The 13,843-nt window shown below is 42.1% G+C and overlaps 1 protein-coding gene across 1 annotated transcript in view; it reads left to right on the top strand.

Annotated features, from left to right (window-relative positions):
• The window catches only part of LOC116899258 (collagen alpha-1(XIX) chain), an 81,302-nt gene extending 67,992 nt beyond the window's left edge, over positions 1-13,310 (top strand). The window contains exons 33-35 of the mRNA XM_032900875.1: positions 5,412-5,540; positions 11,590-11,667; positions 11,812-13,310. Coding sequence (XP_032756766.1) covers positions 5,412-5,540; positions 11,590-11,667; positions 11,812-11,936 — 332 coding nt within the window. The 3' untranslated portion in view covers positions 11,937-13,310. The remainder of the gene's footprint in view (positions 1-5,411; positions 5,541-11,589; positions 11,668-11,811) is intronic.
• Positions 13,311-13,843: the final 533 nt, after the last annotated feature.

Genomic DNA, 13,843 nt, shown 5'->3' with positions numbered 1-13,843 from the left:
CCTTATAGTACTTGAGCATTTGTATCTATATGGAATAAAAATTATGAAGTAGTGTGTACAAACTATCAGACTCTTTCCATTCTCTAAACCTTCAAAGCCAGACCTGTAACTGAGGGAGAACAGGACAGTTAGGGGTTATTCCTGCTTTTGGATTTCCAGTGTTTAGGAAACCTGTGTTTTCTCCATTTTTACACATATTTCATATGCATGTGTATGAATGAATATATTATCCTGTCCTGTCTCAAGGTAACATGTCTTTCCCCTCTATAACTAAGATATTTATAAGCGTGTGTATATTTGTTCATATACATGGCACCCAGTACATACACATCCTGGGAGACACAGGAAATATTGTCCACAACATAGTCTGGTCTTTCCATTCTCTGTTTCTGTCTGTCTCAGACTCAAAACCGAATCAGTCACATGGCTTACAGGACTCCCTCTGTCTTCGGGGACCTGCAGTTGTCTGCTCTACACAAAGTTAGGTTCTGAAGCTTAACTGAATGTAGGACTTGCCAACCGTGGTTTTCCCATAGGGTAGCCAGCTGGGCATTCTAAATGAAACCCAGGGCCTCTTGAGCCAACCCCCAGCTTTCTAGTGCCCTTAAGTCTCTCTGTGGGGGCAACTATTTATTTATTTATTTATTTATTTATTTATTTATTTATTTATTTTTATAGTATGAAAGCCAGAGTTTAGCTCAAGTCTGGGGCTGTCAGTGCAGAGATAGTCTATATCCCCTTTCTTTATTCATTTTACATTTTAATTAAGATATAATTACCTTACTTTCCCCTCCCCTTTTCAGAAAGGGAACCCTTAGTCGCTGGGCTGGGGAAAAGTCAGTGCCTTGCTCTTTAGAGAGAGCTAAACACCCCTTGGCTATCTGATCCTCAACTTGCAAAATGTTATTGCTACTTTCCCCTCTTGGGGTCCCCTCATTCTTGAGTTTTATGACTACACGTGCCCGGGGGCCCGGGTTGTTTTTCAAGAATCCTCAAGAGAATTAAAGCAGATGCTTGGGTTCAACCCACTATCTTTTCCTGTACCATTTCAAAGCAACATGCTTACAAAGACTGAATAAATATAGCACTATAAACTACAAAATAAATGAGTCCATAATGTTATTAAAAATTAAAGCAAACCTGGGGAATAATTCAGATGTCACAAAAACTTGCCGTTACATTGCCCCATAGGAGAACAAACTACATATAATTTTAATCTTCACGTTGAAAAGACATGGGAAAGCTATGGATGATTTTCAGTAAAGTTTTCTTTCCCTGTAAATGAATTTTTTTAACCTTAAGGCTAAGAGAAAACAATATTACCAAGGAGTGAGTATGTTCCTTGGGAAATCCATTGTATAACTAAGGGCTCCACAATGGAAGATCAGAAGAAAACACGATGACGTTACACTAAGAAAGCAGGCACTTAAATGTGAAAGGGTGTTAGGAGAAAAGACTAATTTTTCTTTGAAAACCTAGCTTACAAATTCTATTTGTGAAACAGCAGGCAGGTGAGAGCCGGGTGACACATGAATGTCCCTTCCTTCTTCGGTTAATATTCATGTCTGCACTGTCATAAGATCGTTCTCCCAGGAACCAAGTCATCTGTCAATCTTGCCTATCAGGCTGCTGGCTCTCATGTTGCCCAGGCAGGCAGACTATGAATGGTTTATGTACACCTCTTCTAAAGTCTTTAATTTTCTGCCTCATTAGAGAGCAGAGTCAAAAAACAGTTTAAATGACTAAGGGGCTCTAAAAACAGAGGGAAGGCAATTAAGAATGCAGGCCTTCAGAATTCATTTAGATGCTCAGAAACTATTGTTTTCAATTAAAGAGCATTAGGGTAGGGTTCAGAAGAGGTAATTAGCTTATGCTAAATGACTGTTTCTTGATGTGGCTTAAAGCCAGTTCATTTACAGCTAGAAGTAGTTCTTTTAAATCATTGTGTCTTACTAAAATTATTTTTTAAAAACTCCCAAAACAAAGTACCTGTAAATTCACTTCATATGTTAAGGGGAAAACAATTAGAATGGTGAATATTTCTGTTTAGGCATTTAAGGTAGTAGGCGTGTTTCAAACCACTTATTTATTCATGTGTGTGTTCACGTGCACATCTATGTGTGTTGGCATATGTGCCATAGCATGTGTTGGGGCTGGAATAGAATCTGTAGGAGTCAGTCCTCTCTTTCTACCATGTGGATCCCAGGGATTGAACTCAAGCACTCAAGTTAGCACCAAGCACCTTAACCAGGTGAGGCACCACAGCTGCAAGTTAGTGTTACAAATTACCTTTGAAATACTAAGATAGTTTGTCTTTTGAAGAAATTGTGTGGTGGGGAGAAGCATTGACCACTTTGTTTCTTCTTGTCATGGCAAGACTCTACCTCTTCTAGCTTTCTATTTTAAAAATCAATCATCCATAGATCAGACTTTTACCATGTCGATATATCAAATCTAACCAAAGCAAGTCTAAGGGTCCAGGTGGCAGATTTTATTTATAAGTGAATGCATGATGTTGTCAAAATGGATTCCAGATTAAAATTTAAGTATTCTCTTGAGATGAAGTTTAACGGAGAAATGCTCTATGTGACATTAATAACCAACAATTCAGTAGTGACAAGAACTGTCCTGCAGCAGCTGACAGATCTCTAATCTGGCGTCTCAGATTATCCCAAAGCAGCTGTAGGTGCTCTGCAGATATGAGTTCTGATGCATGATATGCCTTCCGCAGATATGCCTTCTGATGCATGTGCCTATAAAAACATGGGGAGAGTTACTTCAATGACAAGTTTAAATGATGAAATTCTTTGATTCCAGAACCAGAGTAGTCCGTGAGAAAGTCCACAATCCCCAATCCAAGGTCCTACTACAAAGAATGTTTAGTCAGGTGTGGTGGAGTCACAACTAGAAAGCCAGGAGTTCAAGGCCAGCCTGGACTGCATGAGACCCTGAATTTAAATAAAAAAATAATTAAAAATAAAATCAAGAATGCTTTGTTAATTAATAATAACCTGGTTCAGAGGTTAATTTTAATTCATAGTTTCATACTTAGAGTCTTTGAACCTCTTTGTTTTGTGGTTCTTTTAAGTTTCATTAACACACCTACTTTCTCATTTCTTCATTTTTGTGTGGAGGGGTGTTGTATGCAGGGTAGAGATTGGCTGGGATAAGTCCTATGTGACATGCACAGAAGCTACAAAGGATGTCAAATGTCTCCCCTTTCTTATTTCCTTGTGACATGGCCTCTCACTGAACCTAGACTTTGCTTTTCCTGCTAGGCTGATGACCACTAGGAGTCTCAGTGATCTTCCTGTCTCTGACCTCCTCAGCGCTGTGGTTGCGTATGCACACAAACCCTCACAGCTTTTACATGAGTGCTAGGGATTTGAACTTGAGTCCCTACAGTTGGCAGCAATCACCCTTACCCCTTGAGTAAGCCCCAACATGCTAACTTTCAGCACTGCATGCTCCCTTTCATCTCAGTGTACCAGGACATTAATCACTGTCTGAGACTCGGTAGTTACATCCGGCTGTGCCAAGAGTACAGGTGTTTTCATGAGCTGATGATGAGCCCCTGAGAGGGTCCGTTCAGTTAATGTTCTCTGTCATCTCTGGGTACTTTCTCCGGAGTGTGTATATACAGTGTTATGTTCCAGGCAGTCTGTTAAACGCATAAATGATGATGCCGATGGTGTGCTCCCTGGGAAAGCATCTTGCGTTAGGAAGTACTTAATTCATAAAGACGTTATCACTCGATGCTTAACAAAAACTTGGCATATATTTATTTGCCTGCTCTTCCTAAAGACACGGATAATGTGTTCATTTCCTGTGATTTGTCTTCTCCGTTCCAACGTTTTTGTAGGCTCCCAGAGACAGGCAGACACGTTTTCTCGTTTTTTCACTGCTGCCACGGCTTTCAGAGGGCCACATCTCATCTGCAGCCACACTGAATCTATTTTCCTCTTATAAAATCAGTCATCCTTCATAACAACATGATTGAATAAATGACAGACCAGCTGGACACACAACCAGGAAATGCATAATAATGAGGGACTATAGAATTCCTTCTTTAAAGAGTAAAAATCATTTGTGACCTACTACAGAGCTAAAGTGGTGACATGGAGCTAACAATAGCTTTTCAGTGACTAAATGTCTCTGTGGAAAAGGCAGTGTGGTTTGCCCCCACCCCCAGGGCAGTCAGTGGAGGTTGGGGACCACCTAGGAGAGAATGGAGGGCAAGAGACTCGAAGAAGGATGCCAAGATAAGAATCTGATCAAGGCGACAAATTTTGTTTTTTCCCAAGGCTGAATTTATACCACAGAAGGGGTAACAGAGGGAGGGGAGAAGCAGGAAACACTTACACAGGCCAAGGACACTGTGCTTTTGTGGTCAGGCAATCGGCTGATGTCAACAAGATGTTGGTTTCTCAGAAAGGTCACAAGTTTGTCATATCATTAGGCAACCTGACCACCAGATTTGTATTAGCCTTCTGCAGCTGGCTGGGGACTTTCCATGTCCTGACCTCTTAATGACCCAGTCATACTTAACTCTAACTATAATATTAACATCAATAATGGAGGGTTTTAAGGGCATAGCTCCCAATAGTGGTTCATGTCATATGTTGCCATGTAAGAAAATACAATCCCTGTACACGTTAGTGATTCGGAAGGGCCAACAACTTGAAGTGTTGCTTTTTCATATTGTTCAGCCTCTAAGTCTGGGATAAGGTCACAGACAGGATCCCAGTCAGCTGCAACCAGTTTACTAACTGACTTGTGGAAAGGGTAGACACCAAGTTCCCACGCATAGCTGTACAGCACAGCATGTTGAATGCTCCCACTCCTTGCCAATGGGCTTCCTCCAGGGTTAGCAACTGAGGAGGCACTAGAGAGCTCCCTTATGACCATTGTGACACATTGTCCATTCTGTTTTTTCTTTTCATAAGAAAAGTAAATCTACTAATCACTCAAAATATAGGGATTGGGTTCTCACTGTGGAAGTAGGAGTTAAAGAATCTGTGAATATACTTAAAACTGCTACACATTCAATATATGGCCAGAAAGTACCTTGCATTTATTCTTAAAAACGATTCTTTAAAAATTGTCTCCACAAGTCATAACCAGAAGTTAATTAGACAAGTGTTCTGGCCAACCCTACAGCTGGGTTCCAGGAACACTGGTAATTCCTAGACCCTCTGATCAACCCAGCTGTTGTGCTTCTATCTTTAAACAACTGCATGCAATTTATTCTATATTTTTTCCCGAAAAACACAGCAGGCAGACCAGTTGGTATAGAATATGTGCTTCAGTTACAATTTGAATTTTTTTCAACTTCTTGTTAAAATGTTTGAAATGCTCTGGCATAAAGACACTTCCGTCACATGATGTATGTTTTTCTTTCATGAATGAAGAGAGGATGGCTGTGTTTCTGTCCCAGCTTAAGTTGCCAGCAGCAATGTTGTCTGCTCAAGCTCATGGGAGACCTGGCCCACCAGGGAAGGACGGGTTACCTGGACCCCCAGGAGATCCAGGGCCCCAAGGTAAGGCTGAAAACGTAACATGTGCTTGCCAAAATCCTCAATATTCATAATATGTTAAGTGCAATTAAGACATATATATGCAATGTGTCTAAAATGGCTTATTGTGGACTCTCTTGTTAATGTTTTATTTTCTGGTGATAAATGTTAATTATTACTACTTCCACTTTAAAGTGGATATACCTGCTACTTACCCTAAGATCGTGTTCATGATATCACCATTAACAATCATGCGGTCTGCTTCTCTATCGTTGTCATAGAAAGAAGAATTTCACAGGATCTTACAGATAGTAACTTTTAAAGTGTAAGCATAATCTTTTCATTTGTTTCTATTTCTGAGAATTTCATACATGCATACAGTGAAATAGTATCATAGGCACTCATTTCCCCATCCAAGTATTCCCATGGTCCCCCAACATGAGTCCTCCCAAATCCCTGTCTTAAAAAAACAAGTCAGTCACTGGGTGCAGTTGGTGCTACCATACGTGCACAGGTATGATGCATCCAGTGGTTGCAGTGAAACACGAAAGGCCTACTAAGTGGCCCCATCCTACATTAAGAGTGAGTCCTCCTTCCCTAGCAAGTAGCCTCTGCCAATAGTTCCCATAGAAGGGGTAGGGCCTTGGGGATCATCTACACCATTTTTGCCAGAGCTTTTGGATAGCTTGATCTTGGGTAGGCCTTGGGCAGATAACTACAATAACCTTTGAACTTTAAAGGATGCTTTGTATGGCTTCTAAAGTCTCTAAATCCAAACTTATATTGGCAGTGGTCCCACTGATGACAACTGGGGAAGACAAATGCCCTTGAGTTTTGCCTGATTCAGTTGTTCTGACACAGCTATTCTGTTGAAAAATATGGCTAGCAGTCTTGCATACTGACTAGATAGACTGGTGCTTAGAGGATTCGTGAATTCTGACAGAGGAATTCAGGGAGTTAGAATTATGAGAAGCAAGGTTAGAGAAGCCACAGCCATAGGCGCCCTTGCTATACCAAAGTTACCCCTAAGCATTCTGGAAAGTTTACCTCGCTAGGGTTGAATTAAATTTGACTCCAGAGTCCATTTTTAATCACCAACTACACATGGGACCCACTTGAGGACAGACCCCCATTCCCGAGTTCCCAATTCTTAGACATGACAGGGACAGAAAGGCAGACACTAGAAAATCCAGTCTCAAAATTAGCCACGGGGACCCATGTCATGAAGAAGATGAACCCCGACACCAGCAAGTGGGTTTCCAGATTCTGGCTGAAGTCCATAATAGTTCCCATTCAGACACATTGCTCTGCTGTCCTGTGGAGGAGACAGGAGGTCTTAGTATTTTAGGCACTTTAGCTTGGGTCCCTCAACTTACCAGAGGCAGTAGTCTCTGGGCATTTGGAGTCCCTGTGAAGATGGGGGAGCAGTAGAGGCTGCTTACAGGGCAACAGACACTGTCAGATATGGAAGGTTTTGCAAGGAAGGCTTTGATAGTTGGAGTACTTACCCCAGCATGGTTGGATCCCCAAGGTAAACGCCAGTTAATCCAAAGCAAGGCAGTAGAGAAAGACCTAATACACTGAGCTAAGTGACCAGAAGATGAGAACCATTTTGTTTCAATGGGCCGTGCTGTCAGGAGGCTATCAAGGGTGAGGGGAGGGAGGAATTGGGGGCAGGAGTGTTTACATAGACGGGTGACTAAAGACTGATGGGAACTTTTGCACAGGTGTGGATTTTTGGTCAGGGGTTGAACATCCAGTCCTAGCCACCTGAGCAAGGTGCTTCACTCTTCTGCAAAGATCATTATTGCCTCGGGTTGTTCTTGTCACTGATGGGGTTGTCCAGGTGCAGTCTCCATTCCGTAGTGGACAGACTGAAGGGAGTAGCTACCACAGAGCCCTCTTGATGACCTCCAAACGCGTGATAAAGGAAAATGCACTGCACCTGATTATTGTGAAAGACACCAGTCACACGAAGTTAAGTAGGCAATCAGCATACGACCTGGCCTCTAAGCTCAGCTTCAGTATTCAGTGAGAATTCTGGTTTCTTAAACACACACACAAACAGGCACATGCACACGCACACGTGCATGCACAGGGAGAGGGAGGGAGGGAGGGAGAGAGAGAGAGAGAGAGAGAGAGAGAGAGAGAGAGAGAGAGAGAGATCATGGAATATGTTTTGGTTTTAATTCCAGGTATGGAGATATGGGGCTGCTTCGCAGCAGGTGATTGTGGTTCATCTCATGCTCTAGCAGGAGCATGTTTTTGCCAGCTGCAGATAGTTTCTGCCAGGGTATGGTGGTCGGAACTCTGTGGACTTTTCAGAATATATATAAATGCTAGAGCCTCAACAGAGGGGACTGTTTGGGGGTTGCTTGCTGCCGGTTATGATTTGTTGCAGTTTGTTAAGTAGTCGTGCATGAAGAGGTGAGAAAAAGAAATTATATATCCTGACTGCCCCAAAATCAAACTTGCCCCCATGAACTTGATGCCTCTAATCAGCAGGAAGTAGCCTAACAATATTGTCATCCCCTTCTATTCTTTTTTCTCTCCTGACTAATGTTAGGGAGTTGATATGGTAGAAAAAGAGGGGTGGAGAAAGGGGTGGGGGGAAGTTCCCACAAAGTAAGCAAAAGCAACAGTGTTGTTTTGTCTTAGGTAAGACTTGACTCAGAGGTGAAGGAAAAGGGAGCATGTAGATTCAGAGGCAGCCTTTGTGTATATATACCTGTGCAGAAGGTGCTTATTGCCTTTTGTCACTGGGTCTCTTCTGGAGTCAGTGTGTATGAGAACTGGGAAGGCCTCCCAACAGCTACCTGATGATGTGATGCCCTAACCACAGGAAGAATAAGTCCTGTGATACTTGTAGAAAATGTTGGATGGGTCCCTCAGATCTCGGTAGTTCAAGAGAATACACAAAATGGAACGTTGCAGTGATCTAGTAAAATGGAGTTCAGACCAGAGTCGTCCTCCCCACACAAGCTCCTAGCTCCAGGCATCATCCCAAATGTTGGGAAGGTCCATCTCGAAGGTTCTCGGTCAGACACATTTCCAAGTCAGCAATAGTAGTGTGGCCTTTGAAAAACAAGGCTTATATTTGCTACTGAGGAGTCAACTAATCAAAAGATGGCCTTCCCCTTTGCAATGGATTTCTGTGGGTTTAGCCCCCTGCTATGTATATACCACAGACTACTATTTATAATGGAGAACTGAGGTGTGATTCTTGAGTTTAAAGGAATTCCCTCATTTCGTTTCCAGTTTTCTTTAAGACAGGTTCTAGTAAAGTGGACAAAATTTCTGTCTCACCAGAGTATATGACAACAATCACACTTAGAAGGGTTTGCCTCAGCTTTTGGTAGCCCTGTGGGACTTCTGACAGTGAATACATCTTGACTACAAGCTATTGATTGACACTTCAACTCTTTGTAATGTTGAAGTTTCCAGAAACAGAGCAGAAAATAAGGTTTACCAAAAAAAAAAAAATGAGATTCATTTTAAAAGAATTTTGGCTATAGTCATGCTGTACTGGTAACCCTAAAAGCCACAGAGAAATCTCATGTGAGAAGAGGAAGAAGGGGAGGACAGAGAGGAGGGAGAGGAGATAAAGGAGGGAGGAGGAAGGAGAGAGAGAGAGAAGAGCAGCAGATGAGAAGGTGGCAGCTGCTGTTGGATTTTTGCTGCTTCTCTGGGTAAGCATTAGAAATTGAAGGGTTTTCTCTGGTAATAAGTAAATATAAAAGTTCTCAGAGGATATATATATCCAATGCTCCTCTCTCTTCTATTTAAATAGAAGGAAGAAAGCATCTGTGTCAGCCTCAAATGCTGTTGGTTGGGTTAGCCCTCTTCATCGTGGCTCACAATAATTGAGTTTGACAAAGGGGTGAGGTGCAAACCACAGCACAGAAAGGGACAGGAAATGTGTCTGCAGAGCTATGTTCCAGGGTACACTGGTCACTTGGGAATTGTGTCTAGTGGGAGCTCATCTAAAAGATACGTGGGTTTTTAATAGTACTTGTCAGGAAAGAAATCCATTTTAATTTAAATTAAGTGGCAGTTTGAAATATGCACTAGGAAAGGTCTTTCTATCACCTTCATTCTCTTCCTATGTTTAAGGAAGGATATAAAAACAATCAAAGACCTTATAAAGTGTCCTGAGCTTTTTCTTCAAAGCTGGAGATTGTAGTAGAAGCAAAGAAAAAAATTGATGTGAAGCCATCAGAAATGTGCCCAAGGGAGGCCATTCTCCCACAAAGACTTGACTAATGAAAAATGGTGGATCTTCTTCCAATAAGCCTACCTTAAAGGACAGTGAGTACTCATTAGTGAGAATTTGAAGGAGGCCATTTTGTTTGCCTCCTCCTAGACTCCCAAGAGGGTGATGTCTTATGTCCTATGAAAGTCAAAAGCATTTCTGTAAAATTTGTACTTTAGCCCTGCGCTAGGCTGTGACTGTGGCCTTCCTACTGTGCAGAGAGAAAGCACCCCTCAGGGTGTTCTGTCTCTCCTGGAAGGGGTCTGCAACACAGGGTCGGATTGCCACAGCTCGAGAGCAATGGACCTGAAAATCATAACCAGCTTAGCTCTCCTGTAGATGACGATGAACTTTCCTAATGATTCGAACCCCCTTGCTCGAGGTTTTACAGAAGAACGTTTACAAAATGTAGTTGGTTTTCAAAAGAGAATTGATGGAAACCTTGAGAAACGGACGCTACACATATACATCCCGGTCATTTCAGAAAGAACCCACACGTAGACTTACTAGGAAAAAACAACGAGGAGGAGGAGACTACATACACACCATCAATTTTAACAGGATAGTACTGGGAGTCACTGTTTTATTTATTTATTTATTTATTTATTTATTTATTTATTTATTTATTTATTTTTGAGTTTTTAAAGTTTAGATATCAGTTTCTCAATCAAGGAAAACCTTTTTTTTTTTTTTTTAATCCGGTGGCCCATAGGATAGTTGATGGTTCTTAGATAGTTCTGACCTACCGACAGCAGTTGGAAGCCTTTGGAAATAGGACATGATTGTAGTCAAAATGGCTGAAGGGCTCAGCAGCCAGTTAGTGAAGCAAAACAAAAACAGGAGAAGGAATACACCCTGTGTGTGTGTGTGTGTGTGTGTGTGTGTGTGTGTGTGCACGTGTGTGTGTGTGTGTGTGTGTGTGTGCATGTGGCCTCGCATGCGATACCTACAGAAGCTAGAACTATTTTCTGAGTTCATGCTGATGCTGATACTGCTCCACTCACTGTATATTATGATCCAGTTCACATGTATCATAGATTAAATGTGAATCTAGGTTTGGCACAGAAAAACAAGAAGAGAGAACCTTACAGATAGATACACAGTGGTAAAGTCTTAACAAGCCAAGCTTCTAATAGTGACATATTGCCACTACACATAATACTTAAATAATACTCATGTCTTCTTTTATATGTTTATGATAGATGTGTGAGCTTTCTTCAACAAATTCTGACTGGGGTCTAGGTACAGGAAATGGGAAAGACATACACAGAAAGAATTTTGTTTTGTGTGAGAACAAGACACCATACGAATACAGGCTTTGGTGTAATAATTAAATGAACTAAATAGTTAATAAAGAGCTAATTAAATGAAATAAAGGAACAAGCGGCTCTTAATCTTAGTGCCAGCAGAATGCCAATTCGAGTCAAATCAGTGTAAGATAAAAACACGAAATGCTTTTCTATGACATTTAAATACTAAGGACCAGACATTTTAGCTATGCTGGGAGAAAAGAGATGGAGAAATTCTCAAAGTACTTATAAGTTATAATTTTCAAGATTGATTTTTATTATCTTAAAAAATAAATCTGACTATCAAAATCGTTTTAACTTAATAGATTAGCTGCATAATGACCAGGTTCTCCATGCTTTTTGCCTGCTTAGCCTACATTTGTGTTTAATGCATAAATATGAGACGGATACTCGTTCACGGGGAGTTTAGAAATGGCGCTAACAGCCCGGCTCAGGAAGCAGTACCTTCAAGTGCACGTCAGTACCGGACATGCCTCCTCTCACGCCTCCTATTTTATTGTCTCTCATCCAGGCTACCGAGGACAGAAGGGAGAAAGAGGTGAACCTGGAATTGGGCTGCCAGGGAGTCCGGGTCTTCCTGGATCGTCAGGTAATGGACTTATTAGTCATGCAGTCCTCTCGGGTTAGGCATTTTCTCCCCTGGGGACCTTATGTGTTCAACTGAAGGAGAGAGGGAGGTAGGCAGGATCGCCTGGGACCCAAATTCTCATGGTGTGTTTTCTTTCCCTTGTAGTGGGTTTGCCAGGCTCGCCAGGTGCCCCGGGGCCTCAAGGACCCCCAGGACCCAGTGGAAGATGCAGCCCAGAAGATTGCCTCTATCCCATGCCTCCTGCCCACCAGCAGGCAGGGGGGAAGTGAAAAAGACGGAGGAAGGCATCCATCGTGTCTGGTGAGATCTCCACGCCACTTGAGCCGTCAGCGCGGTCTTCACAACCACGTGCTCTCAAGGCTTACGAGTTTGGGACCGCTTTGTTTTATTTTTCTGATGCAGGGGCAGACATCCAAAGCAACCATCTGAGTCCTTTGCAGACAGTAATTGCAGATCAGTATTTTCAGATGTTTGCCAACTCCGTTCCGTGAGTTCTGCTTTAGTGTGGCTCCGAGTTCGACCGTTTCATAAGAAACATCCAAGCAAGCCTGTCAGGGGCTCGCCAGAAGAAATCACATGCGACGATTCGGTACTCACACGACATACACTCTGAGCTCGTCAACACGACTAGCTTTTGATTCCTGAATTTTAACTTTTCTGATTTATCTTGATCATTTTCTTCGTATTTAAATTTACTATCATTGCTTAAGATTTTCTTTCTGCTCTTCTGAGATGGAAGTAGTACATTACTGCTGTTGACTGTCTTATGACTGCTTTTTACAAGAAGTCTTATACCGTCCTACATTCATTCAATTTATGTAGAAAAAATATGCAATAAGGAATTCGCTTTTAACTTATTAACAACAACAAAAACTATGGGAGACTCTTTATCAGGGAGCCCCCAAAATCATCATAGCCAACTACTGAGATTTTTTTTGGTTTCCTAGCAATGAGCTCGATTTGAAGCGCACCTCACTGGCACCAACATACGCTACTTGAAAAAATGGAGAACCAACTTGACCCTGTGTCAGTGAGTCTCCTCTGGTGAACCTGAAGTGATTTTCTCCAAGAGGCACTTGGTGGTTTGGTACTTAGCAAGCCTTAGTAGCTGGGCAAGACCTTTGTATCTTATGAATTCTTTTTTCTGACTTTGTGATTCCCCGGACCTGCCATCAGAGAAAAGCACAGGATTTGTAATGACCAGAAAAGAGGAGTCTTCGTGTTGGAAAATGAGGGTAGAGGGTCAGCAAAGGCATGTTGAGTACGTGACGCCCTCGTGCTCTTAAGGAGATTAATGTTTTCTCAGAAACCATCCAAAGGTCCGGCTCAGCCTAGGAAAGCCAAGAGATTCCACCCGAAAGTCATTCAAAACCATATGCTCAGGGGTGAGGGATTCAGCTTCGCAGTGGACTGCTTGCCGGGCAAGCATCAAGGCCCTGGGTGCCATCCTCTGCCCTGGAGGAAAGAAAGAACCATGCTCCGAAGGGAAGCAAAATCCCAATCTTGGCTGAATTACCCCACAGTGTTTTTTTACACCTTACCTATTCATTGCTTGGAGAAACCTTGGGTCAGAAACAACTGATATCCTAGAATACTGAGCACAGGGGCATTGCCAGGATTTAGTTGGTGGGTAGCACAGAAGCTGAGCGTGCGCCACCAGAGAGAGCCCTTCAGTCACACGCCTCAAAGAGCAGCGCCTATTCCACAGGATAAGAGGATGCTTTTTGTCCGTTCATCGATAAAGGACAATGGGTTTAGAAAAGCAACGCACTGAAAGTGGGGAAAGCTGTGAACTTTTTCCCCATTGGGAAGCAAGCCTGACGTAAGGCAGAGCTTGTTTAACTGCATCCATACTTTGAACTGGTTTTCATTGTAAAAGATGAACTGCTGGCCCAGTACTGTCAACATAGCTGTGCATAAAATAGCTTTTTGGGTATTTCATATTGAGTTTTGCTGTATATTTCAATCCAAGTTTATTTATTTTCCAAGTCTATTTATTTCCGATGTTTTAGGCTTAAAATTGCTTATTCTTTTTTTTTCCTTTCATATGCAATACCTACAGCGGTGCTGTGTTTTAAACTTACCCGATGGTAGTATGCAATGTTTGCATACGTATCTTCATAGCCAACTGATAACCTGCCCCACAAAATGTACGTAAGGTGAAAGGTTGGTGCTA

The sequence above is a fragment of the Rattus rattus genome, chromosome 4 (assembly GCF_011064425.1).
Source record: "Rattus rattus isolate New Zealand chromosome 4, Rrattus_CSIRO_v1, whole genome shotgun sequence".
In the NCBI taxonomy this organism is placed as follows: Eukaryota; Metazoa; Chordata; class Mammalia; order Rodentia; family Muridae; genus Rattus; species Rattus rattus.
Note: the sequence above shows the minus strand (reverse complement) of the source record. Positions and strands in the feature narration are given on the sequence as shown.